The sequence below is a fragment of the Carassius gibelio genome, chromosome A7, assembly GCF_023724105.1.
Source record: "Carassius gibelio isolate Cgi1373 ecotype wild population from Czech Republic chromosome A7, carGib1.2-hapl.c, whole genome shotgun sequence".
In the NCBI taxonomy this organism is placed as follows: Eukaryota; Metazoa; Chordata; class Actinopteri; order Cypriniformes; family Cyprinidae; genus Carassius; species Carassius gibelio.
The window spans coordinates 27,071,181-27,097,361 of record NC_068377.1 but is presented as its reverse complement, the minus strand read 5'-3'; the positions used below and the strand labels follow the sequence as shown (position 1 = coordinate 27,097,361).

At 38.0% G+C, this 26,181-nt stretch overlaps 1 protein-coding gene across 1 annotated transcript in view; it reads left to right on the top strand.

Annotated features, from left to right (window-relative positions):
• Positions 1 to 26,181, top strand: part of LOC128017021 (coiled-coil domain-containing protein 102A-like) — a 58,849-nt gene that overhangs the window by 7,753 nt on the left and 24,915 nt on the right. Inside the window, exons 2-5 of the mRNA XM_052602070.1 lie at positions 17,701 to 18,463; positions 21,521 to 21,738; positions 22,008 to 22,116; positions 24,890 to 25,006. Coding sequence (XP_052458030.1) covers positions 17,792 to 18,463; positions 21,521 to 21,738; positions 22,008 to 22,116; positions 24,890 to 25,006 — 1,116 coding nt within the window. The 5' untranslated portion in view covers positions 17,701 to 17,791. The remainder of the gene's footprint in view (positions 1 to 17,700; positions 18,464 to 21,520; positions 21,739 to 22,007; positions 22,117 to 24,889; positions 25,007 to 26,181) is intronic.

Here is a 26,181-nt window from a genome sequence, read left to right as displayed (position 1 = left end):
ATACATGCCGGCTTATATTTATTGCACATATTATGTTTATTTAACAAAGTTTCTGTCCTACATTCTGAACATTTTTCTAGACTAAGACCCAAAGCAGATTCTCAGGGTCAGTTCACCCAAAAATGGAAAGTCTGTCATCATTTACTTAACCTCATTCCAAATGCGTAAGACTTCTAAGACATTCCTCTAATCATGAACATATATAATTTACTAATTTTCATGAGCTTCACTCTACTTGCTTTCTGTCCGAGAACAAACCTCACCTGGTTCCCTAGACATCAAGCAATCAAGCCTTTTAGGATCCATTTACCATATACCATGTTTCCATTGATCAGCACTTTTAATATAAAAGCTTAAATTAAATGTGTTCATCATATAAAGCGATCATTCTCTCGATAAGATATGGATTTATTTCATGATTAGTTTTAATCTCAGGTTTTATTAAATACATCATCATTTGTGTTTCAGATGAACAAAAGTCTTTAAAACAAAATTATGGTGAGTAAATGACAGAATTTACATTTTTGGGAGAACTATCCCTTTAAGTAAAAAGCATTGTCAGTCTGAGAAGAGTTTCCCGCAGTGAGGGGTTTTTCCCTGGGTGTGTAGTCAGAAGATGATGGACTTTGCTTATGTGCTCAAGTTTTGTGATTGTTTTGACTGTTTTTCCCCTCATAAACTTTCCATTGCAAACTGTGATGTGTCCTCCAACCTGCTCTATTTGAACAGTTAATCTGATTGGTCGGTTAAACAGTCTGCCTTATGTTTTATCGTTTTCCACTTTGTGTATTTAAACACCAAAGTGGTTAGAAACAATGTGTTCCTTCTGTCTAAAATTAACATACATTATGGCTGTTTATATCGCTCTGTCCTTTAATCAAAGGAAAGTATGTGAGAGAAATGGGGGGTTTTGTTTTCTTTCTGGCGGATGGGTTCTCTTGATGGCTTTTGTGTTCTCTGGCTGAACCACAGAATGATTTAGTCTCTCTTTTTTTCTCCATTCATAATCAGAGCTCACTTCAAATACTGGATTTTTATTAAGAACGTGTAAGTTAATAAAGCTCTGTATTATCATTATTTAAAGCACCTTAAATATCATAATCGTCTCAATATGTCTGCATTTGAAATACATTTCAAAATAACATCACAATATAGTTCATACAATATTTTGAAGGTATTATAATTTAGATCTTTACCTACCACAGGCATCAAGTGGAGGTCTTTTTGTGTTGTGTGTGTGTGGGTGTGCTGTTGTGGTGTATCATGTTCCTCATCTGATCCTCATTAGTGGCGGGGAACATGAGGAGTCTGTCTGCAGGGTTGTAGACGGTCTCATCCTCTCTGCATTTGTCTTAGCCTTATGTTGCACTTTACCATCAAAGACTGACTGGGATCCAAGCAGATGGCCTTCATGAGCTCTCTGTGTTGCTTTGAGTGTCAGTTGTTGTTAGTCACTTTGTTTCATGAGTTTGAAGCGGTAAGAGAGGTCAAAAAGCCTCTTTTGAATCCAGACCCTTTGACTCAACTGTTAAAGGGACAGTACACCAAAAAAATTAAATTCTGTCCTTTACTCACTCATTCAAAACCTGTTTGACTTTCCTCTGTGGAACACAAAAGACAATATTTTGAATAATGTTGGTAACAGTGTTGATTTTGGCAGGCGTTTTTGATTTAGTCTTAGTCTTAGTCTTGAGACGAATGTCTGCTTTGATTATGGATTTTAGACAGATGCAGAGATCTCAGCTCTTTTGCTGCTAGAGTAAGCAGCTAAATGATATCGCCTCTCTCTCAGGCCCTCATTCTGAACTAGTTTTATCCTTTTGAATAAATAATGGCCATCTGACACTAGAGCACATCCCCAGACAGCCACCAGCTTTGCAGCTTGACTTCATCCTGTATTAAAGGAATTCTGTCATCAGGAATTCTCACCCTCATGCTCCTAAAACCTGCATGCCTTTAATTCTTCTGTGGAATACAAAATATTCTTTTTAGAAGAATATCTCGGCTATTTGACATGTTTCAGTAAAGAATTTGGTTTATGCATAGCCAATATATAATCTTCAGGTGATCAGTCAGATGTACAGTCCCTCAGATCTGTATACGGAGTGACCAATGGCTCAAAACCAATTGCCAGCTTACTGTGTCGAATGTCTTATTATGGTGTTCTCTGTGTCCATCACATCAGCTTCAGCACTTACACTGCAGGATTGGAACAGGTTTAGCCCAAGGACAGGATCAGGATCTTGTGTGTTAATTAGTCTGGATGCTTAGTGTCCTCACCAGTCTGCGTTTAGAACAGTGGCGAAGAAGCATAAAATAATTATAAAAATTATCATGGCTCATGAATATTAATTAGGTAAAATTCTAGGTGCTAGCTAAATTAGGACTACTGGTTACTGATTCATTGCCAATAGAACAGGTTGGCAAAAGCTTGTGATTGGTCTCTTAAAGCTGTCGTTGTATTAGATTTTCTAATACGTTTCTTGCCACTGACCAAGCAAAACAAAGTGATTCAATTATAATAGTGCTAGGACTGGGTCAAAAATATTGTTTCTTCATTTTTTTTTCATCTCATTTTGATGAATTTATACTGATTTATGAATACCAAGAATTTATCTTTAGCCAATGCTGTTTTTACTTCAATAAACATAATTTGTTGTGTGCTTGCCATTCAATAATGGCACTGAGATTTGTGCTTGTTACTTTTGATAAGAAACAAAATCTTAGCTTTCAAATTCTGCCAATGTTATGAAATGTAATATACCTGTCTTGGATCATTTATTTTGGACATTTGCAGACCACCATTGACTAAGCATTTATTGAGAGATCATCAGTAGATTTGAGTAAGAAGTTGTAATGATTACATAAAAAACAGCTTTGTTTTTGACTTCAGAATCAGATTCATGCAACCTGTACAACATTTTTCGAATGTACCCATGAATTGCATATTAATTCCCTCAAGACTGAAGTATGTGTGTGTGTGTGTGTGTGTGTGTGTGTGTTGCCACAGTCCCCTGCTCACCAGACACATTCCTTTTAATTATGTTTTGACTTTTTTAATTGGGCCCTTTGAGCTCTCAGGCAGATGTTGAGATTTCACTGCTGTTTTTGCCTCACAGGCTCCGAAGCGTTTGATCACCCAAACCAGTCTCACACTTTTATATGTTCACTCATAGTGATGACAAATGTGTTTGTTGTCTGAGGGATCCAACTCATTACTTTGATTGTGTTTGATGGTTTCATTAAGGTAGCTGGTTTTCTGTCTGGAGTGAGGAATTTCTTCTGACTCATGTAGAGTAGTTTGATCTACTCTTATTGGCCTTGAGAAGAGATTCTAAAAACAAACTGCCTAATAATTTGCCTGAAGCTGCTTTATAGAAAATGAGCCCGGGGCGTTTTTGGAACTGCACATTTGGCTTCTCTTTTTGGTCATTATTATGAAAACAGTAGAGAACACGAGGATCTGCTTTGCTGTTACACTCACTGATCGGTGTTGTCATGTTGGAACTGAATGTTTTCTTTGGTGTGTTGTAGGTACTTCTGTATGTGTGTGTGTGTGTGTGTGGACTGGATATATGTATTGAGTCTTTGTTCAGGAATGCATAGTGTGTGCTAGACCGATAGCTTAAACCTGGAGTCCTAAGAAACTCAGCAATTTCCTGTTGACACTGAGGAGCCGGTATATGACTGGACTAATTATGCTGGACAGAGCTGATGAGTGAGAACTAATGGTCCCATTATTATGCCTTTTATGAAATGACTTTGGAAAAAGATATATCACAGCTGAACTGGGATCTAACTGTGGCACACACCAGGCCTGCACTGTCGGAGGAAGTGGTTTCCTTCTGGCCTTTCATATAGTCTCATTGGTCACAGGCATTCTAGTCAAGCAGGGCCATAGTTAAAATATATTTGTAGGGTGGGGCTGTATGGAGTTATTTTACACTTTTCCTTCACGTTTATAAGTTAAAAACAAGCACGGGAGAATAACCGGTCTTTGTTTTGGCAACTTAATCATTTCTTGGAGTTCAGACCTGCAAAGAGCAGTCTACTGAATTCCCAGGCAGGTTTATAATTGTAAAGTGTATTAGATTTTTATTTTTAATTAATAATAATATGAATTTGTATTTTTGCTAAATCCGTATGAAAATTAGAGGTGCTCCGATCACGATCGGCCGATCATTAATGCGCATCTCGTCAGTAAAGCCGGTTTTCTAATCAGCGGTTAATTACATCAGGTGCGTGATTTCACATAGAGCAGCTGTTACTACACAGAACCGTTGTTAATAGAGAAGATGCGCCAAAAAATGCTGAAAATGAAGTGGATTTGCACATCTTCTCTATTAACAACGGCTCTGTGTAGTAACAGCTGCTCTATGTGAAATCACGCACCTGATGTAATTAACCGCTGATTAGAGAACCGGCTTTACTGATGAGATGCGCATTAACGATCGGCCGATCGTGATCGGAGCACCCCTAATGAAAATATGGTGTGGAAAAAAAGATTAAGCTTTTTTGACGCCTCTGCTGTTGTGTTCTGTTCAGTTATGATACTCCTGATGCCACTTTTCACTTGTCGATTTGCACATGTCCTGCTATGGCAGTATTTTACACTGGACTCTGAAATGGTCAGATTGGCTTCAAAGTTGATTCCCTTCTCAGCCCAAGCCACTACTGAGAGTTATCATTTAAATTTGCTTATGTTGCTGATTCTGCTCTGTAGTGTGTCTGTAGTGGTTTGGACTCACTCATAGCCTTGTTTGTATGCTTGCAGCTTTGCATTGTGACCGTGCTCTGTAAACACTGCAGAACGTCAGGGGCGTTTTGTTTGATTCTTCAAGAAGAGTTTGGGTCTACTTTTTGTAATTCATGGGTTGCATGCAAAGCTTTGTTTATAGCATGTTTTTGTCTCAAAAACGCATGCTGAAGTATGATTGAGTTACTGTGTTAGATGTTTACAGATTTTTTTTTTGCTGGCTTATTTTCAAAGCTGAATTTTAAATCGTGTCATATGTCATATGTGGATGAGAGAAAGAGAGAGAAAACCAGAGCATATGTTACGAAATGAAACTTTCAAAAATGGTTCACAGAAGTTTTCTCCTGTGGTTTTATTGCACCTTCTCATTTTTTCAACCAACCTGCTTTCTTCAGCAACTTATTTGCACGTTTATGTGAACCAAACTTGGGAGGATGTAGCAACAGTAATTGGTGTGGAAATGATTCGCATCTTTGATGGTGGAGCTCTACTCTGCATTCCCTCTCTTGCTGGAAAACGCAACGGTCTTCAAATGGGAGCAGTTCACATCCAGACTCCTTGACAGCTGTCCAGATCTCTGCCTTGTTTCAGAATCACATGAATTATGGGGAAATCTACTAGTAAGAGTATGACTGCATGTCTGGCCAGCCCTGATATTTATTAATGATACGCAAAACTGACTGGCTATATTTTGGAGGCACTCTCATTATAGGAAAGGGCATTTAATAGCTAGATTGGGGCTCTACTGGCTACAAGACTTTTTGGATGAGTGATTGATAGACTTTTCTGTAAAAAAGGAAACTTCTGGGTTGTCAGAATACAGTTCCCAGTATTGCAGCAATAGCAGGCATTAGTACAAATGTGTTCTTTTGAAGTTATTTAAACTATCGACATGGTTATAGCTATATCTGAAGAATGACTACCTGTTTAATGACATATATTCGTAGCTAAACCCCTGTTGCATATTAGCATTGTGTTTTTAAAACCTTATGTTTAATGACATGGCACAATGTTATCTGTTTGAAGCTGTGAACAGCCAATATTTTTTCAAGTAAGTTGAAAAATGGCATTAAAAATTTGTCTCATGTGTATTAAAGGCTAACAACTAAAGCTAGCAAATATACACACCAGACAGTGTGAATTTTGTTTAGGCATAGCATATGGATAGTTAGATTATATCATTTACTCACTGGCCCATCGCCAATTGAAATGAAGCCAAGAATTTATATGAAAATGTGACCTCTAAATGACTTTGCAGTGAGATCTGCAAACACTTGCCTCATCGGTTCATTAAACCATAAAAAGTAGCTTTTATAGGTGTAATGTGGGAAGTGACAGATCAAATGAAGAAGTAGAGACAAGTTCAAAGAGAGACAATTTGGCAGTGATATTTGGACCGGAAGATTTACAGTGGGAAATTTGACTGGAGATGGAATGATCTCTGAACTGGCATACTGAGGAAAGACACTGTCTTTCCTAAGGTTCTGAAGAAAACAGATTTTTACTCCCATTTGAGGAAACAACAAAGAGCTCATTTGTTGGAATCAGCAAGTGATTGAGGTTTTGTAGTGTTCAGCACTCTTAAACTCCGCCAACGATGAGTCTGATGTCATCTTTGAGTACAGATATAAATAACCGATGATAAAAAGATAAATTGTGGTTTTGTCACCTTCGTTGACACAAAAAAAAAATGCTTTCTGACAGGAAATGGATTGTTGATGTTGCATGCTTTTTGCAAAGATGTTATACAAATTATACATTTTCCAAAAAATGTATTAATTAAAATTAAATTAATTTTAAGGTTTTAGAAAATTAGTTTAGCATTCCATGTACTGTTTTGCATTACTATCACAACACAAGAAACAGCACATATTGCAGAAATTGTTTTGTTTCCGTGAAGCTTTAAGATCATAATTGTAGAAACTTTGTAGAACATAACAATCAGTCACATCATAAGACATATCAGGGTTTAGTCTATAATTTGATAAACTCTACTTATGTGTTTTTATACAGAATAACTTGCCAACTATATGATTTCCATGTCTTGTTTGCTAAGGTTTTAACTTTTCATGCTTTATCAATGTCTAAGCACCAAAACATGTTTCTTCTTGCTCTGAAACCACACTGTATAACATCCAATTCAACTTTCTGCCCAAGATCAGCAGTTTTGCAATGAACAGTGATTAACAGTTAAAGTTATAGACTCGTTCGGTTGTAAAATTGCTTTAATTTAAAAGTTCATCCTCTTCTTTTGTATTCTATATAATTGTCTATATTTTGTATTCTATATAATCTTCTAAACTGAGATTTTGTAGATGGTGGCGTGCTTTCCTTCATCTCATCTCTTTCAGATTGCTCTCTCTCTTTCTCGCTACACTTTCAGCTTTTAGTCTGTAGCTATTTCATGGATCATATTGTTGCAGAAATGTAGCATTGCCTTCCTCGCTGTGAAGAAAGTCCGATCTGCTCATGTTAATGGATAACTGCCTCAGTGGAGCAGACTGAAGTCACATGGTCAAGCTGGAGGAAGTGTTTCGTCATGGGTCTTGAACACGGTGAGACTTGAACAGGCGTTAAAGTACAGTACTACAGCCATTTGTTTTGTTTTGGTTTGCTTGCTTATGACCTAGTTCTGATCAGCACAGAAATTGATCCGCTAGCTCCCTTAGAGAGTCGGCGATTAAATGGGATTAATTTGTCACATTGTGTGTAATATGTTACAAATTAACGTCTGCTTTTTTAGTTATTTTTTTGTTTACACTGACTGAACTGCATTTTCATCTCGGAACACATGTAGCAAAATTTTCTCAGCGTGTTTGAATCTCACACAGTGTTTTGGCCTTTTATTCCTGGTTTAACAGGATGTTTGTAAATCAGGCATCCTGTCTTTTAACCCAGTGTGCTCTGGATGAGCAAGGGACGTAAAAAGACATTCCCAAAGAGATTGAGCGTAGACCAACCCGCTCAGCTGTAGATAAGTGTAGTATAATTCACCGTTGGCAGTAGGAATTCCTTTCAATAAAGAAACATCCTCTGCCATGATCTGCCCTTTCCATAAAGACTATTCCACTTTCCCCTCCTCCAGCTGTTTTTTTCTCCGGTGTTTCGGTCTTATTTCCTCTCTGTCTTCCTCAACTCTTTGCCCTCTGCCACAGCTTCTTTTCATACCTTTCCTCCCTTTCGTTGACTGTCTGCATTATTCAGTCAGGCTTGGATTATTTCAGTTCATTTCCATTTCACATTCTCCAGGATCCTTATCGCACACATAAATCTGCCAGCCTTTAACATCTGATCCCTATTAAAATGCATCATCGTACACACTCCATATTACTGTCGCTATAAGATTGAGCACCATTAGCCATGGTAAGAAGAATGCACTGTTCTTTGAGTCATGTACCCTGTTACCCACTGAGCATGTGTGTGTGAACTGTAGGGTGTCATTAACATACATTAGTTTTCAAAGGACATAAGCTACATTGGACACAAGCACATGCACCTATATATTGTAGTCTCTCAATAATTTTTTTTTAAAAAGAGACCATATGTTGAACAAGCCGGAATACAGTGACAGCAGTGTTTGTCTGTTTCGTCATGTCGGTGGATGTTCAGAATTATGGATCAGGTTTAAAAATGGATATTGCATTCCGAGGACAAACTTCACCATGTGAGGTTCAGACAGATCGATCAGTGTCAAAAAGTCAGAATAATTTTATGTTTTGTTGTATAGTATACTGGGTTTTGTATCATCCTGATATTTTTGACTTTGTAAAAATGTAATGATGGACAGTCATTGCATGTATTAGAATTAGGCTACCTATTTGCCATTCAGCCTATTACTACTTCTAATGATGAATGAAATTGGCTAATTTGAACAATCGTGCCAATACACACACACATATATATATTAACTGACTCATCGCGCGGAGCTATTTGAAAGCCTGCATCCAACGCAGACGACTGAAAGATCGACTAGCCACTCAACAGGTAATTTCAGCAAAACATCACTAGTTGAACTCCTCAGTTTAATCAGTGGAAGTCGGTGTATTCCTTCTTGTCCCGTAGATGATCTGCTTGCACGCTTTAACTTTGCGCTTGTTGGACTTTAAATGAAAGCTACTATCGATTTTCACCGTTGACTGATTTTGCAGAACATTTAGACTGATAACATCCGTGCGCAGATGTGGCAAATTTGTCACAGGACGCACGATATGACACTTGCGTCTGACTATATATGACCTAGCTGTTTGAAATACAGTATTTTTATATTTAACGTTAGTTTTTGAAAGTATATTTTTTTGATTATTGGTAATTCCAAAGGCTCTCTCTCGCGCGGTTTAAAACCCCAAATAGTTGTGCTATGACAAGAAGAAAGAGTCTCTCTCTTGCTCCACCCATCCACGATAATATCGTGTATCGTCGATTTGACGGGCTGACGATATAACGATTTGAAAAATGACTATATCGCCCATATGTTATTTATGTGATCCCATAGCCATCTTATTTGTGAGATTATCTGCTAATCCTGCTAAGTGCTTTATTTCTGGCAATGATTCCTCCCCAGGCAAACCTTGGGGTGCATAAGTGGCATAAGATAAAAGATGATAGTCATTATTATCCATTACTCTGCAGCCTGTTCCTCACATCACCCCCTGCTGTAAGCATTAAGAACAGCTGCTGTCCAATAGCTGCAAGATCATGTGCTGGTTGAGGGATTTCAGTCATTTTTGGGCCGTTGGCACATACTACATCTCCTTTCATTAAAACTGCTTGAGTGGGTGATCGACTGTCAGAAATTGTGTTAGTTTTCCTGGACACCCCTGGGGCAGTTTGCATCACGATTGTTTCCTTTTCCAATTAAATTAAAGGCAGAAATCTGATAATTGAGAAAATGTAAAAACTATTTTGTACAGAAAAGCCACTGCATTTTATAGCATGTTGTGCTTAATACAATCGAGTTAAATTGACATTATGGTGATATAGATGTATCATTATGCATGTGTAATTTTTGTGCTCCATATGCCCCCTCAGTGTTGGCTATGACGTCATCATACTGTGAAATCACAAGTTTAGGCACAACCCTGTCTTGTCTCACCGTATTTCCTCCCTTTCTGCATGGTATGTGCCCTGTTGCTGCTTCTCCCTCGACTTTTCATCACCTGTCTTTTGTCCTACTTTTGCTTCCTGTTTTCCCTCCCTCATTTCAATGTCTTAGAATTTTTAGTTTCTTAGGGCTTTTCTCAAAGTCGGTTTGTGCCTAAAGGCAAAAAATAAAAAGTTAATTAAGAGAGTAAGTTCAACAAGTAAAGCCACGTTGTGTTTTGCATGACTGAAATCTTGTTTTGGTTGATACATGGTTGCAGGCCTGACCTTGACTTCATAAGCTGCTCATGCGGGAATTGGAATTATCGTTTCATGCCTTGTTGAATGAGATGATGAAGGGATTAACATCTAAATGAATCAAAGAGCACTTCCCTGTGAGACATTAGCAGTTCTTACTTTCTCTCTCTCTTTTTGGCTGCTTATTAGAGCTGTCACAAGTATGAAATTTGGCTGTGGATTAATTGTCTAAAAATAGTCATGGTTATTGTGATTAATTGTCTGTTTAGGGCTTTGGCAATTATGATGATAATGCTGATTATCGTGATTAATTGTCTGTTTTTTTATGGCTTTCATTATTTAATTGTGATTTAAAAGTTCAGTAAATAATTATATGCAGTGTAAGATTACATAGAGTATATAGAGCCAATAACGGTCGAACACTAGTGCTATTTCTTTTTTTCTACACCACTACAGAATATCAATACTGTGTTTGTGGAACTAATGGACACTCTTTTTGTTTAAACCCTTTGTTAAACATAATCCACTAAATACTCACTTCCACATTACAGCAAAAAAACTATTATACGCTATGAAATTAAACTAGCTGACTGTATCTACCTTTTTCTTCACCGCGGAAGTAAGCCTATGGGTGAGACTTCTGGTTCATTAGCCACTATAGGCCAATAACGCGGAGAATAACAATTAAAAATAGCTGGACTGAGTGGACGCAGATGAGACCAGAAGCCAGATCCATAGGATTTACAAATGCACCCATTTTTATGACAAGAAGTGGATGCATAATTTAGTAGCAAAAACAATATCTTGACAAAAAAAAATCTTTGGTGCACATTATACAATTTAAACATGTTAATTCTGTTAACTATTTGTATTCTTAAAAAGAACATTCATGAAAATAAGAAAACAAAAACAAAAGCTTCTAATAAGCTATCTGTGTCCATAAGTTTGATAATGTGAAACCTTTCGAACAGAGTGGCACAAAGCTCTTATGCACATCCAGGGTGCAGAATGGTGCACTTGAAGCAACATGGAGTCAGCAGCGCTTATGCACATCTAGGGTGCAGAATGATGTGCTTGAAATATGGTACAAACAAAGAGAAGAGAAATGAGAGACTCCAGCAAGATGTCATTTTATGTGAATCCCCAGACCTTTATCTACACATCAAGTATTGTAATGAAAATACATCATCTTGGAAAGAGTGTTTTACCGTGCTGACCGTCAAAACTGAAAGCAGACGTGCTGTTTGAATACTGAGCGGAGAATGACTGACAGCTGCAGCAGAAGGAAGATACATTTCTGTAAAATTAAATTTAACTCTAAATACAATTCTGTCTCTCACATTAAAGGGTTAGTTTACCCAAAAATTTAAATTATGTCATTATGACCTCATGTCGTTCCAAACCCGTAAGACCTCCGTTTATCTTCGGAACACAGTTTAAGATATTTTAGATTTAGTCCGAGAGCTCTCAGTCCCTCCATTGAGTATGTATGGTATACTGTCCATGTCAAGAAAGGTAATAAAAACATGATCAAAGTAGTCCATGTGACATCAGAGGGTCAGTAAGAATTTGTTGAAACATCTCAAATACATTTTGGTCCAGAACTTACAACTTTATTCAGCATTGTCTTCTCTTCTGATGCTTCAACAAATTCTGGTGCTCTTCTGTTTCTTTTGGTGTATGACTCCCTCTTGTGCCTTATAATAAGCACAATAATCAAATTAGGTTAGATCAAATAATCGTAAATTGATGGTTATTTAATTATGGCGACAGGCCTAGCTGCTTTAACTTCATCATTCCCTCTTTAACATGCTCGCCTGTATGTAAGTCCTTCAAACACCCTGATCCAGTAAATTCCTCTCTGGATAATACTGGCTTTGATCAAGTTACTAGAGATTATTTTTACAAGAGGCTTGTGTAAGTGTGTGACAGGCTTGGCTGACCCTTTCCTGACCTTTTCCTGATGTCCCATTCAGTGAATTGACATCTGTCCCTCTTATTCTACATTTTCTGCTGATGTTGGGGCATTAGAGATGTATTATAATAATTATTATTATTATTTATAAATGTGTTGTTTAATTGTCCATTTTACCTGATCCGTAGCACATCCCAAAATGCATACATTTTTCATACTGTAGATTATAATGATGTGATGTTGTTAAAAGTAAAAAAAAAAAAAAAATGTTATTAATCATAACATACGAATAATAATCAGCTTATTGCTATGAGCAGGAAAAACCCAAAACAAGGAAACCTCTGTGCCTACCTGTTGATAACTTGGTGTCCAAATAATTGTCCATTCCAGATTTAAAATACGTAGACACCATGGCCTGTTCCACAGACAGAGTTTATGTTAAACCAGGATTAGGCCATAGTTCAATTATGACATTTCAGGATCTTTTATAAATGTGCCTTTGAAAAAAACATTACTGTTGTGCATCTTGAGACAAATCTATAGTACTAACATAGTTTAAGATATGTCAGTGCAAGTTGCTTACAGTTAAAACAGTCTGGGATTTTAGTCTGGGACTAGGCTTAAGTCTTGTCTGTGAAACTGGGGGCACATGTTACCCATTTCTCAGGGGGAAAAAAAATTTGTTAACCACGGCTCACCCCAGTATTATGCACGACCTGCAGATTTCATGCGGGTAATAGTGTGTGTATTTAGTGTTGCTACAAAACATATGTTCACATTTCAAACATGGATCATGATTTATTTGAATCTTTCTTTGAGTTCCATTTAAACAGAAACCTGCATCCAGAAGAGTCACACCATATGAGCATTTGAATGTTCATTTCAGGATTCTGTATAGAAATGATTAAACATAGATGGAAATGGCATCATACTAGACTAATGTTTTATTAGCAGTATAAACATATTTTATGACATTTTACTGGTTTTGATTAATGTGTGACTTGCAGGCCCGGCTAGTCACTCATGACACACTGGTGTTTCGTTGCATAGGTTATAGATGGCCTTCTGCTGGCTCACAGCAAACGTGTTTGGAGGGACTGTAGTTGTTGGTTTTACTATGTGTCATTTCTGGCATGTCTACCCGTTTCTGGTGTGTGAATCATTCAAATTTAATCAGCCGTGTCAGAGTGTGAGGCAATGGCAAGCTTGAGAAAGGAAAGCTGAACGTGTTTACACTTTCTCTCATTTCTCTGTAAACTTTTGTTGAGGAAATAATGTATTTCTTTTGAATTTACATGACATTTATTGTTCTTACCGAATCACTAACTGTTAAAGCTAAACTTGCAGAACAAAGAAAATTATGTCACGGTTGATGCCTTTTTTTTTTTTTTAGCAAGTATTATGCTTGCGGTATGGGCTGTGTCCAGTGCTTTTGTGATTAAAGTAAACTGCAGCTCTGGCTGACTATTTGGTCTCAAGTAAGATTCTTTTATTACTCCAGAATATTTAAATGTCCTCAAAAATCATTTTGGCAATCCCTCTTAAGATATTTTTTTGTTAATCATAGCTAAACACTTCTATCCTGTCTTCTCCACCTGTCTGTGTATGGTATATTGTATCTGCTCACTGTCTGTTTACAATCAGAACAGTTTGACTTCTGTAACTTTTCAGCAAGTTTACTTAGCCATAGAGATAAGCCGTTTTTGATACTTGCATATTTACACTTGGCAGGAACGCTTTCATCCTAGACAGCGGAAGATCTTTTATCAAGATCATCTGCTCTTAATGTGGAACGCAAAGTGATGGCTGTCACTTTCACAGTCTGCGGTTTGAGACCACATGCACTACAAGCAGACAAACTTCCACTTCCTTTAGGGACAAGTTCTTCTGAAAACCACAAGGATCACAGGTCACAGCCAAGGTGTGCTTTCACTCTCACATCACTGAAATTTATACTAATGGATGTTGTGCTCAAAAAACTCCTTCTCTTGGATATTTCAGAACATTTCTATTGACTTTTTTTTGGTTTTTCTTTTTACAATGTTCTATGTTATGAGATCTCTGAAACATTACTCACTCCCTGCTATGTTCCACTGACCCTTAACACTTTTTTCCTAATGGAAGACTTCTCCTGAAAATAAACTTTGACAAGTATAGGTGATGGACCAGTGAACAAAAGCATTGTACTCCTGGCTTTGTATCAGAAGGTGACAGTAGGGCCTCTGTAGTAAAATGGGCTGCAGCCGTCAGATATGTTTTCACTTTCACTGGCTCCTGTGAGTGACACAGTATCTGAGTGTGCCCTTGAGTTCCTCCATCTCCTGCTGAGCCACTGGGAAAAACACATGGATAGTGTTTTACACGGGAGGGTTCATTTATATCCTGCATTGAAGAACTCTTCAGATTTGTAACTGCTTGCTGAGTTTGGAGAGATGGGATGTTGCTCCGTGGTGTGTGGTCTCACTTGTTTGAAATGTTCTTGTAACTTTCCTGTGATGTAACCGCAGTTCTGGGGCCTCATGTATAAAACGTCATACTAGGTTTAATCCTAGAAGTATGCATACACGCAAACTGTGATTTTTGTTTGTGTAAAAGATTTCAGATTTATCAAGCCATGTGTATACCAGAGCCTGATTTATGTTATAAAACAAAGATAGTATATGTTATATAGTTTCTACTGTCTTCTCCAAATTAACCGTGCATGTAGCTCAACAACACTGGTTTTATTATGCATAACCTCGTCTGCATACAGTTTGCATATTCTGTGCATATTGTCATCCAGTCATGTGATACCTCCTTGGAAGTTGGAACCTAGGAAAATCATAAATGTAAAAGTTTTTTTTTTTTAGTTTAGTCCATTACCTAGGCAATGGAGTCGCCAAGTGTTTGGTCGATGCATATATCCCCACCCCCCAAGAATGTATTTATTTTTAAATATATATTATAGGCTACTGATGTGCATATGTGGGAAAAGACATGCACACTTTTCAATTGTCATTATGTGTTTGCAACTTTTAAACAGGCCCCTGGTCTTGCAGATCTCACATTTGGAAAAAAATTAAATAGCTATTTTTGCTGAAGAACAACTGCCCATTGTTTAAACAAGTTGCCTTGAAATGCCAAGCATAATAGGGTTGTTTTCTTACGCTTATCCATCATTTTTCGTGCTTTCAGGTAACATGCATTTTGCTGATTTTTTTTTTTTTCAAAGATCATCTTTTGTCTTGCAGTTTTTGTCTTTTTTGCCTAGTTTTAAAGTATTTCGTTTTGGCAAAGATTCTAATCGATTTCTTCGTGCTTAAGCTGAACTAGCCTTTGTATACACTCTATTATACCTGTCAGCCTTGTTCTGTTTAGGTAAAGGGTGCTGTGAACATCCAGATGTTTCCTTGGCAGTGAAATATGAACTGAAATGGAGTCAGCTTGGTTCAATGGTAAATCAAACTAATGTCAGCAAATTTGTGGCTTCAAGATTTCCTGTGGAGGGTATACACTATAGGAGCAATGTTTGGGGAAAATAGTTGTGGCAGGATGGAAACCATTCGATCCTCTAAAGCAGTACATAATAAACCGCTGGCTTTGTAGTTTTGCATTAAGTAGGATCTGTTCATATGTTAGCAAGTGTTTCTCAATCTAGCCAAGTGCTTGAGTGTATTTGAATTCTGAACAGCATGTTTAATAAAGCACAATGACCCTAAACATTTACTTCTTTGTTTAAGCTCACCTGCATATGTGTGGTTTGAAATGTGCAGCATGTAATGCTGATGTCCCCACCAGGCTTAACTAGCTTGACTAGCAAGATAAACCACTGTCAACCAGCTTTATTAGCTACATTTTGCTAGACCATGCTGGGCTTGTAGCTGTACTGTGGAGATATAGAATCTTCTGTGAAACTTTAAAGGTGCTGTATGTAGGATTGACACCGAGTGATTAAACGAGGTATTGCAGTCCAAATTAAAAATATTGGTGAGGATTTTTTTTTTTTCACCTGGCCCCTCCTCCTCAGATGCACACGCAGGTTGCCAGATTGACGACACCTACAGGAACGAGCACTCTTGATGATGAATGAAATGAAATACATTGTGTTTTCCACCAACTGGCAACCTGGGTGCCGGAATAAAATTGGGTAAACTGGCAGTGGGCTGGTTTCACAAACCAAAACAGAGATCGACATTCCGGCCCAAAACACACATTTTCAAAGGAGAATAACTGTAGTATTGTTTTTCAGATAAACAAGCTTGATAACTTAGCATGTTTCTTAAATATCTGCAAACATATTCTAGTATTTTTATGCTTTAGTAGAGTCAAAAACTTTTAAGATATTGAAAGCATGTTTTTCCCCCTACTGTCAAAGATGCATTAATAAAATCCTCCCAAGTATGAAATAGGTTTGCTTTTTTTGCTTTAGACAAAAGGCAAGCCTGAACCTTCATCGAAAAAAGTTTTTGCTCTTCTTTTGAAATCAACTGCTCTTTCTTTTATCTGTCAGCAGTATTTCAGTGGATCCAGTCACTCACTCTTTCCACACCTCTTTCTCTTCATCCGCTTGTCTCTGCTCCTGTTTCTGCTGGAGATGCTGCTCAGATTGCATCATTAAGGTTAATCAAGATCTCCTGTGAAAGCCTCTGGAGCTACTGTAATTAAAATATTCTGCCTCATTCTCCAGTTTTCTTACTTGCATTTATTTTGTAATTGTTTTTGACAGCTGCTTTGCCTCCAAAGGTGAAGAGGAGATATGAGCATGATGTGAGAAATTGTATTCTAAATCCAGGGTTACAAATGCTACTGCATTTTGTAAAATGTAAAGCACATTTGTCTGTCAGATGTTTTTTTTTGTTTTGTTTTTTGGCTCAGACAGACGACATGCTCAGTTGTCTTATGGGTCACATGTAGGGCTGTTTTTGAAAAATATAATAAATCTAATCCTTGTTCACCAAAGTCAGCGCACTGTGAAAAACAACCTCACACTTTAAACATATACAAACACAAGGTCTCACTTCCATAAGCTGCAGGCCTGTAACTCTCTCCTCACAGCCGATGAGAAATGCTGGCTGCTGTGACTGAAGCCTTTTGACCTGAAACCTCCTCCTCTGTCGCCCTGCACTCTTTTAAGTAAATACAGCCTGTGTGTGGGAGTGTAAGAAAGGGAGAGCACTTGTAAATCAAAACTGCTCTGGGATCTCATGGTGGTTTGGATTGCTCAACAATGTCAGTGTTATTAGCCATGTTAACAAAGTTATTTTTCTCTTGTTTGCTCTCATTGCTCCTGTATGTCTTTGTCATCTACTGAGTTTATATGTATTCTGGTTTTCAGAGCCAATTCTGGCTATTGTTTTAGTTCCTCAAAAAATAAAAAATGCCAGGGTTATACTGATGTCATAATGAAAGAAAAAAAAAATCAAATAAAAATAAATAAAACGCGAAGTAATTTGATTCTCCAAAAACCTACAGGGATTTGTTTAAAAAAATACTTTGTTCTTTGGAGACAAAAAAGTGTTTGTGTCTATAATAATAATAATAATAATAATAATATATATATATATTTCTTGAAAATGGTTGATTTCAAATTTTTTAAATACCACATGAATAATTTTTAAATGGTTTTTAATCATTGATCCTTATAATGTTTTGTGACCGTTCAAGATCTTTTGAGCTGGTTTCTCAGTTGTTTTCTCTTTTTCTTTCTTCACAGAAAACCGTCATGTTGATGTGGATCATGGCTTCCTGATCAGATCTTCCTGACCATTATCTTCTCTTTCCCTGGACTCATCATTGGCTCAGTGATGAACCACACACCCAGCCCCAACATGACAGAGACCGCCAAGTCAGGGTCGGGCTTGTTGTGTGGCCTGGGCCTGGGCCCGGATCGGGTGCGCTCCCCGGACAGCCTGACGCACACGCCCAGCCCGTCAGGCGGAACGCCCAGTTCCAGCCCCCCTCTGCTGCTGTCTCCAGGGCTAGGCTGCGATGGCGGCGGGGACTGGGAGAGCCGTGAGGAGTTGCGTCTACGTGAACTGGAGGAGGCTCGGGCACGGGCGGCTCAGATGGAGAAGACGATGCGCTGGTGGTCGGACTGCACGGCCAACTGGAGGGAAAAATGGAGTAAAGTGCGCGCCGAACGCAACAGGGCACGGGATGAGGTCAGGCAGCTAAGACAACGTCTGGACGCCCTTACAAAAGAGCTGACGGGGGCACGACGAGAGCGTCAAGAGATGGCGGCAGAAAACGAACAACTGCGCCTAGAGGCCCAAAGAGTCCGAGCTGAACAGAACTCCCCAGAGAATGCTTCCACTGCACCAGCATCCAACTCCTCTGCCTCCACACACTCCAACCAGCCACGGGAACCAGACATCAAGCAGGACAGCCAGGATGAGGAGAATGTGAGAGATGGGCCAGGCTCTCCTGAGCAGGAACCTGTCAGAGATGTAGACACTGACAAACCAGACAAGCAGAAGGTTAGTGTAAAACTACATATTTTCAGAAAGGACTATTTAATGGGTTGCCTGGTAATTCACCTGACCCCAGTTGGACACTTAAAAACAGCTACATGTAGCGAAACAGAATGCACTGGTCAGCAGGAGCATTTTGTTAGAGTAGCAAGGGACTCGATGGAAAAAGTAATTTTAGTAATTTGCTTGTGCACTAACCATAACCGAAACAAGAAATCTGAGCTGACCTAAGGAGCCACATCTCTCAACATCATATCAGGGCGTTTTGTCAGACCCTTGGTTTTTGTTTTTGAGGCATCATGTTGGCTAGTCCTAACCATATCTCATTGGTCTGCAGTCTATGATTGTATTTTCAGCATCAAATATGTTGCCTCAAGTACTGTTATGTTCTCATTGTTGACATAAAAGTTTTCACACTTGGTTTGAATGACTGGTCCAAAACAGAGTTTGACTTCTAACGCGCATGTCGTGTGTTATGGGTTTTTCTGTGTGGTTTTGTAAACTTACAGAGGTGCAGATATGAGCTGTGTGTCATATGATGCTCAAATGGTCCGCTTCCAAGATTTGGCAGATTAACTTGCACTACTAATGTGAATTTGAAAGTTAGAGACTCACACCTGTTGTCAATCCCAAACAGTGTGAATGTAGCCTAAGTGAGCACACACATAAATAAACCATTTCATTAAATCATACTTAGCGTTTCATTGAAGTGAGTATGATTGCGAACATTGCAGCAGTACTAAAGTGTACTGAAGTTCTAGGGTAGCGCAGGCCACTTTTTTATGTTTTGTGGGTGCACACATGAAAATGGCATTCGCATAATCTAAACGAACCGAAGCCTGATGTTTATTGAACGTGTGTGCATATTAAAAGTGCTAGTCAAGGGAGAAAACACTGTATATTATGATATGATGTGAAAATTTGTCAAACACGGTTAGGCAAATTGTTTGTAAACCATTTTTTAATTATGCATTTAAAAAAAATTAAAAAGCTAGAGGATCAAACCACACAACAAACCTACAAAATCACCAATGCTGTTCACTCTGGACACAGGTAGACAGTTGTAAATAGGTCAGCCACAGACCTGGGGCCTGTACCATGAAGCTGGATTAGGTGGCTAGCCAGCTATGTTTCAGCTTAGTTTCCGCCAACCATGGGTTTTAGGTACTATGAAAGTAGCTCGGCTTTAATCGGTGTTCGTTATACATAAATATTAATGTATACAGATCATGTAATATAAATAAGCTGTAGTATCAAAAGACTGAACTATTTTAAAAATTACAAGTCTGAACTTACATGTTCAAGTCTCTATCACTATATATTTTCAAATGTATAAACGAAGTTAACAAGTTCCACTTGTGACTACACTGATGGAGCAAGATCATTTATTTTATTAGTCCTCCTTCATTTTTAATATGACATTTAAATTTGTCAGATTCTTCAATCTCTTAACCTTTAGCAAAACCTTTAACCTTTAGTTTTGATTCTCGCTGGGTCTCTCGCGAGAAGTAAATCAAACTTGCTTTGTGTTGCAAGGCTCGTGATTGGCTGTTCACCAGTGATGTCACACATTCATGTGCACTCGCTCCACAAACTCAGGATCAAAGCCTGAATTGACAGAGAAAGTTGATGAACAGCATCATGGTACCAACAAAGCCGGATTGGATAGGTTTGGTTTTTTCAACTCAAAACTAATCCTGTAACTCTGAATTTGTTCAGCTAACATCATGGTACAGGCCCCTGGTTTAGTGCATCTCCCTGTGATTATCTGACTTTGCATTATTTGCTTGTGCTGGTTTCATTTTCTGTCCTATTATTAGAATCACCCTTCTTCCAGAACATTTCCCCTCATGTGTTTTACCTATGGGGCCACAGCCAGGGGTACTGCAGCAGTTCCCACTACCCAGAAACCCCTTTTGGTTTGGCTTTTTTTTATTATTATTATTCAGCACAGAAATCTCCATCTTTTGCATCAGTAGTATCAGGAGTCCTCATTTAATCTTAGCTAAATAAGCAAATAATAGTTAAAGTAGTCTGACTCTCACTGGATTGTTTGATACTAATCCATTCCTTTATCTGTTTCCACACACAAGTGGATCACTAGCTGTAATAGAATGCGTTTGGTTCCCCCTGGCGGTAGGGAGGTGTCATTGCGCTTTTATCTTACTCCGCTGTGGCCATTCTGGGATTGTAGCAGGTTTGCTGCATGTTTAGTGTCTCATGTCTGTCTCCTGAGGCCCATGTCTTTCATAATGTGTGTAGGAAGGAAAGAAGAAGGATGGTGCATTGAACTGTAGAGACATTTTTATGAATTGTATTTATACACACAGGAAATATGTGAATGACAGAGAAAATGCCTCTTCTGTGCTTTGGTTTAATGAGGAAAAAAAAACATTAAAGTCTTATTTATTCGTTTATTTTCTTTGTCGTGGACGTGGAACATTGACTGTGGCAGCAGTTCTCAGATGGTTTCGCTTCACAAGCTCGGTTTTACTTTGGAAGTCGACTGGCAAGTCAACACAGTAGGAGAATTGTTTATCGTACAAAAATCTTAATATCATTTTAAGTTAAAATATTAGGCTGTCCTTGTTTACTCCTTTTTTGTAAGGGAACTCCTATTTGTTTTCTGGGTTCAGTTTCTTTTGTAATTTTGTTCATGGTTTTTAAGGATAAAGGCATGTCACGCAACCTTTCCATATTGCCATATTTTGACCAGCTGCTGCCAAGTAGCAAATTTACTTAGATTTAATTTCAAGTTATGTCAAGATTGATTTGATTTGTTAAGCTTCAACTACAGTTTAAGAATAGAAAATCATTGTATTTACCATTAGTTTATTTAGAAAACTATAAAAGTGTCAAAAACAACAACTATTATTTCAGATTTCTAATTTCAATCTATAATTAATTTTCCATTGTATTTTTTACTTTTAACGTGCATAAAACATTTTTTTTTTTTGTAAACCTTGTCCGAATAGACTCATTGTTGTGCTACGGTTCTCCAGTTTAGAACCACTAGTGTTTAGAAGGATTTTAATTGTGATGCTTTCTTTTGTCTTTTGTCAGGAGTTCGAGTTATTGGAGGCTCTTCTCAGGGCAAAGTCAGAGGCTCCAGACTCTTGGGACATTCGCAGTGCCAGTAGCTTGCGCTCCGTTCTCAGTCGGCAGGACCGGAGCAGACTGCTGTGGGAGGATCTGGCTGCCCTGGAGGAGGACTCTGGCAAGCTCAACGCTCTCCAGCTACGTCTGGACGAGTCTCAGAAAGTGCTGCTGAAAGAACGAGAGTAAGAGATCAATGTCCAGGTGCAAACAATACATGCAGGAAATAGACCAGAACTCAACAAATGACATCAAAGGCTTTTTGGAGCTTCTCGTAAAAATGATAGAGTCAGCATAGATGCATTCTTCTCCACCTATGATATACAGGGAAGGAGACATCTTTGTTGACTTGACTGGAGGCATCTCGGTAGAGCAGATCTTTTTAGAACTATCTGTTTGGACTTGATGATTATGATCTATGTTGTGCATGTCCAACATGTCTTGTGTGTGTCAGAGATAAGCATGCGCTCATTAAGAACATCGAGAAGCTGGAAGCAGAGCTGAGTCAATGGAAACTCAAATATGAGGAACTGAACAAGAGCAAGCAAGAGGCCTTAAAACAGGTGAGGAAGCTTATTCTGTAGACTTTTACAACAACAAAATCATGAAGCAACAATGCAATGAACAAACAACTCAAATCAGAGCAACACCCCATTTTTATTTTCCTGGGAGACTCTGTCTTAAAGGGACAGTTCACCCTGAAATGTCATTAATTACTCACCTTATTGTTGTGCCTTTAGGGATGAATGATATATAGAATACTCCTCATATATTTGTAGTGATTTTGCTGGTGATTAAATCAAGCAACCTTGTGTTCATTTAGTGACAGAAAACATGCCTCAATTACTTTTAACTAGGTTTATAATTATGCATTAAATTTTGTGAAACTACTGAGCAACTACGACTGTGAGATTGAAATTACAGTTCATCCCTTTGGTTCATTTCAGCACAGTCATAAAGATATAAAGTTATAAATACTGAGATATATTAAATATGGTCAAAAGATTGGAAAAACAATAAAAAAATGTATTGATGCATATAGTGTATTTTGACAGTAATTCTTCAGGAACCTGCAATAGATCTTACTCAAGGCCAAATAGCTTTGTAGCAGCTGTGGAACGTTTAGCTTACTGGCTTCATTTATTGAATTATGGTATTATAAGCAATTTGTTTTTGCTTTTGGGCATCAAGTCAAGACACCATTTGCTGAGCCTTAATTGACAACATTATTATTCTGGCTTCAACGCTGAATTTGTTGTTTGTGGATCGTGTTTGAATTACAAATAACCGATAAATTGCTGAAGCCAGGAACACTAACACATGATATTCTCACGAGGAACTGGTCTCCAGCACTTTCATGTTAAAAGAGAAAGGAATCCGTGGCCTTTTGTCCGATTTCCCCTGAGCAATTTGTAGTCTGAGCTTTAATCAGAAGGAAGAATGCATGGTGAGTGCACTGGGTTGAATGCTCTGGTGGTCTGTTCATCAAAACCCACTACTTCACTTCACTTCACTTCACTTCCAGATGTCATATTCTTGACTTAAAAGATCCTCCAAATACAGTCATACCTGCCTCAAAGACATATTAAAAGGCAGAATATTGAACACACCTACTCTTCCTTTGCTACTTTTCTAAAATAATAATCATCCAAACTGTAAAATAAACTGAGTTATGTTTTGACCAAATAGTCTTAAGACTAAAATCGTTCTATATTTTAGTTGTCCCTTTTCCAGTAGTGTAGTTCTGCACACTTTCTTCCAACTTCATGATGTATTCATTTGCTATTTAATCAGTATTCATAATTGGCTGTTTTCCTAAACCATATACACTAATGTTTAAAATCGCGGGGTCTCTTATGCTCACCAAGGCTGCATTTATTTTACCAAAAATAAAATAAAAACAATAATTTATATAATTTAAAATAACTTTTTTCTGTTTTAATATTTTTGCAAATGCTATGGTAAAGCTATATTTTGAGCAGTCATTAGTCCTCAGTGTCATGTCATTCTTCAGAAATCTTTCTAATATGTTGATTTGAACTAAAAAAAAAAACGAAATGTTGGAAATGGTTGTGCTGCTTAATGTTTTTGTGGATATTTTTGGGTTACAACCCTCCAGATGAGAACAGGTATTTATTTGAAATAGAATTTTGTAAATTTTACTTTGACTGTTGATCAATAAAATGCATCCCTGCTGAATAAAAGTATTAATTTTGTAAAAAATCTTTCTTAACATAGACTGTTGAATGGTAGTTGTTTTTGTTTTGTTTGTTTTTTGACTAGGAATATGTATATTTTGTATAATTGTGTATAAGCATAAATTCTGTCATTGGTGTCAAACCTCCCGACTGATAAAATACATAACACCATATTATATATGTTTTTGAGTTGTTGTTTTTTTATTATTATTTTTTAAGTAAAATTCAAGCATTTAACCACAAATATTTAAGATTATGAATAGTGTTAATTCAATCAAATTTATCCGAACTAAAGAAAAATGAATGTAAAAATTGTATAGGGTGCTGCAAAGGATGCATCTCTAGTAGAGCACCACTAGGGGGCAGTTGTTACCTATGAACGAGACAGTCTGACATTGTTTGTGAATTATTAGAGTTTGCTGCTCAGCATTTCTTTCAGTCAGGCAATTTTATGGAATAGAGCCGCACTGATTGGGCCCAGAGAAACTTTCACTCGCAATACAAGCCTTCCATAGAGAGAATAAGGGACTCATTCCCCATCATACACCTACACATTGTCATAGGAATATAGTAGAGGGATGATGAGTAGGAAGAGATGTGCTTCTCTTTTTAATAACCTCAACCCCTAAGGATGTGCATGAATACCATGAGATGATGAGTAAGAAGAGAGTGTGTGCCATATTGAGTAGTTTAACAGATGAGCTGCCTGTCGCCAGCCCAGCTGTGTGAGCTCACGACCTGCAGCGAATGTTAATCACTGTGTCTGAGTCACAGTACGCCGAGTGTGAGACGCTGTAGAGAGATCAGACTTTGACCGTAGTGTCCCTCTCCCTTAATGGCAAATGTGCCAGACCGTATTGCCGCAGAATGTCTGTACAAGTGGTATTAAATGAGCGCAGTTTCACCGAGTTTCATCAACTGTGTAATTAGTTTAAAAAGCAGACTCATTCATAATCCGAATGTTAAATCCGTTTGAATATCAGTGGCATCTTCTGAGTATTGCATAGTCGGGCCGAGGATTTTATTTGAATACCCTAGATAACCTCCAAAAAAAGCAAAGGGAAGATAGTTTTACTCAAGATCCGAAGTTCAGAGATAAAAGGATGACTCTCTGTGTCTTTTTGGATCTCTCACGCAGCTGAACTTCTTGAAAGAGGTGCATCAGGATGAGCTGGGCCGCATGTCTGAAGATCTAGAGGACGAGTTGGGGGCTCGTACTAGCATGGACAAAAAACTGGCGGAGCTCCGTACAGAGGTGAAATGCATGTACATTTTCTGTATCCTACTACCCATACTGCACTCTTTTGTATGGCACAGCCGGTTTGGTGTCACCCCAGGACACACTGTGATCTACATCAAAGCTAAACATCCTTAGGGCTTTAAACATCCATCCTTTGTCTTCCTGTGTTTCGACTAGCACGACACCAGCCACCGCGTCCCTCTGTTAGTCAAGCTGGCATAATGACAGAACGCTGCTTTAACACATTCCCAGCATGCAGTGTTAGCAGCAGGGTGTTGCTGAGATGAACCTGGCAGGAGAGAGTGACATTATACACTTTAATGCGCTCCTTAAAGAGCACGGACACTCTCATGTGTCTGCTCAGATCCGCTGCATCGCCTCATCTCCAAAAGCCCACTGTGACCTCCCTTCATCTCTGCCCTCAGGAGTCAAGGCGTTTCAAAGGCACTGCCTCATATCAGCAGTCAGATGATATTATAGAAATATTAATGACCAGTTGGTGTGGAGAGAGTTTGGGGTATGCCAGAAAAGTCAGCTAGCACTTAAGGTGAATCTAGAGATGATGATTTCCCATTAAACTGCTTTTAGCAGCAGGTGAGAACTGGGAAATCATGGATAGCCCTTTACTTAGCTCAGCATCATTCAGGGCTAATAGAGGGAGCTGTGTGATAATGCAACATTAGTTTTTCTTGATCGTGGGTATACGCAAGGGATATGCTGTCTCTTCATTATTTTATATATTTATTTATTTTATGAGGTTTGCACATAGTATTTGCATTAACATGTTTAGTATGTTTTAGTTAAACCAAGTGCAACAAAAAAAATGTATTGTGGTTAATTCAGTCAAAATTATTTGCATAATGCTTTTTACAAAACAAATTGTTCCAAAGCAGCTTAACAAGCTGTTTTGGGAACCTAAACTTACATAAGAAACCTATTTGTGTGTGTGTGTGTGTGTGTGTGTGTGTGTATGCGTGTGCGTGCGTGCATGTGTGGATGTTTTTCAAAGTCGGTACAAAATAATCAACATGACAAAAATGTAATTGACATTTCTGCAAAACAGTTTTTCTTTTCAAATTATTTATTTACTGAATTTGACAAATAAAAAAAAATAAAACTAAAGTAATAGCATTTTGTACGAAAAAAGTGTTGGGAAATTCCAAAGTGAACAGTAAGACTATATGAAATAT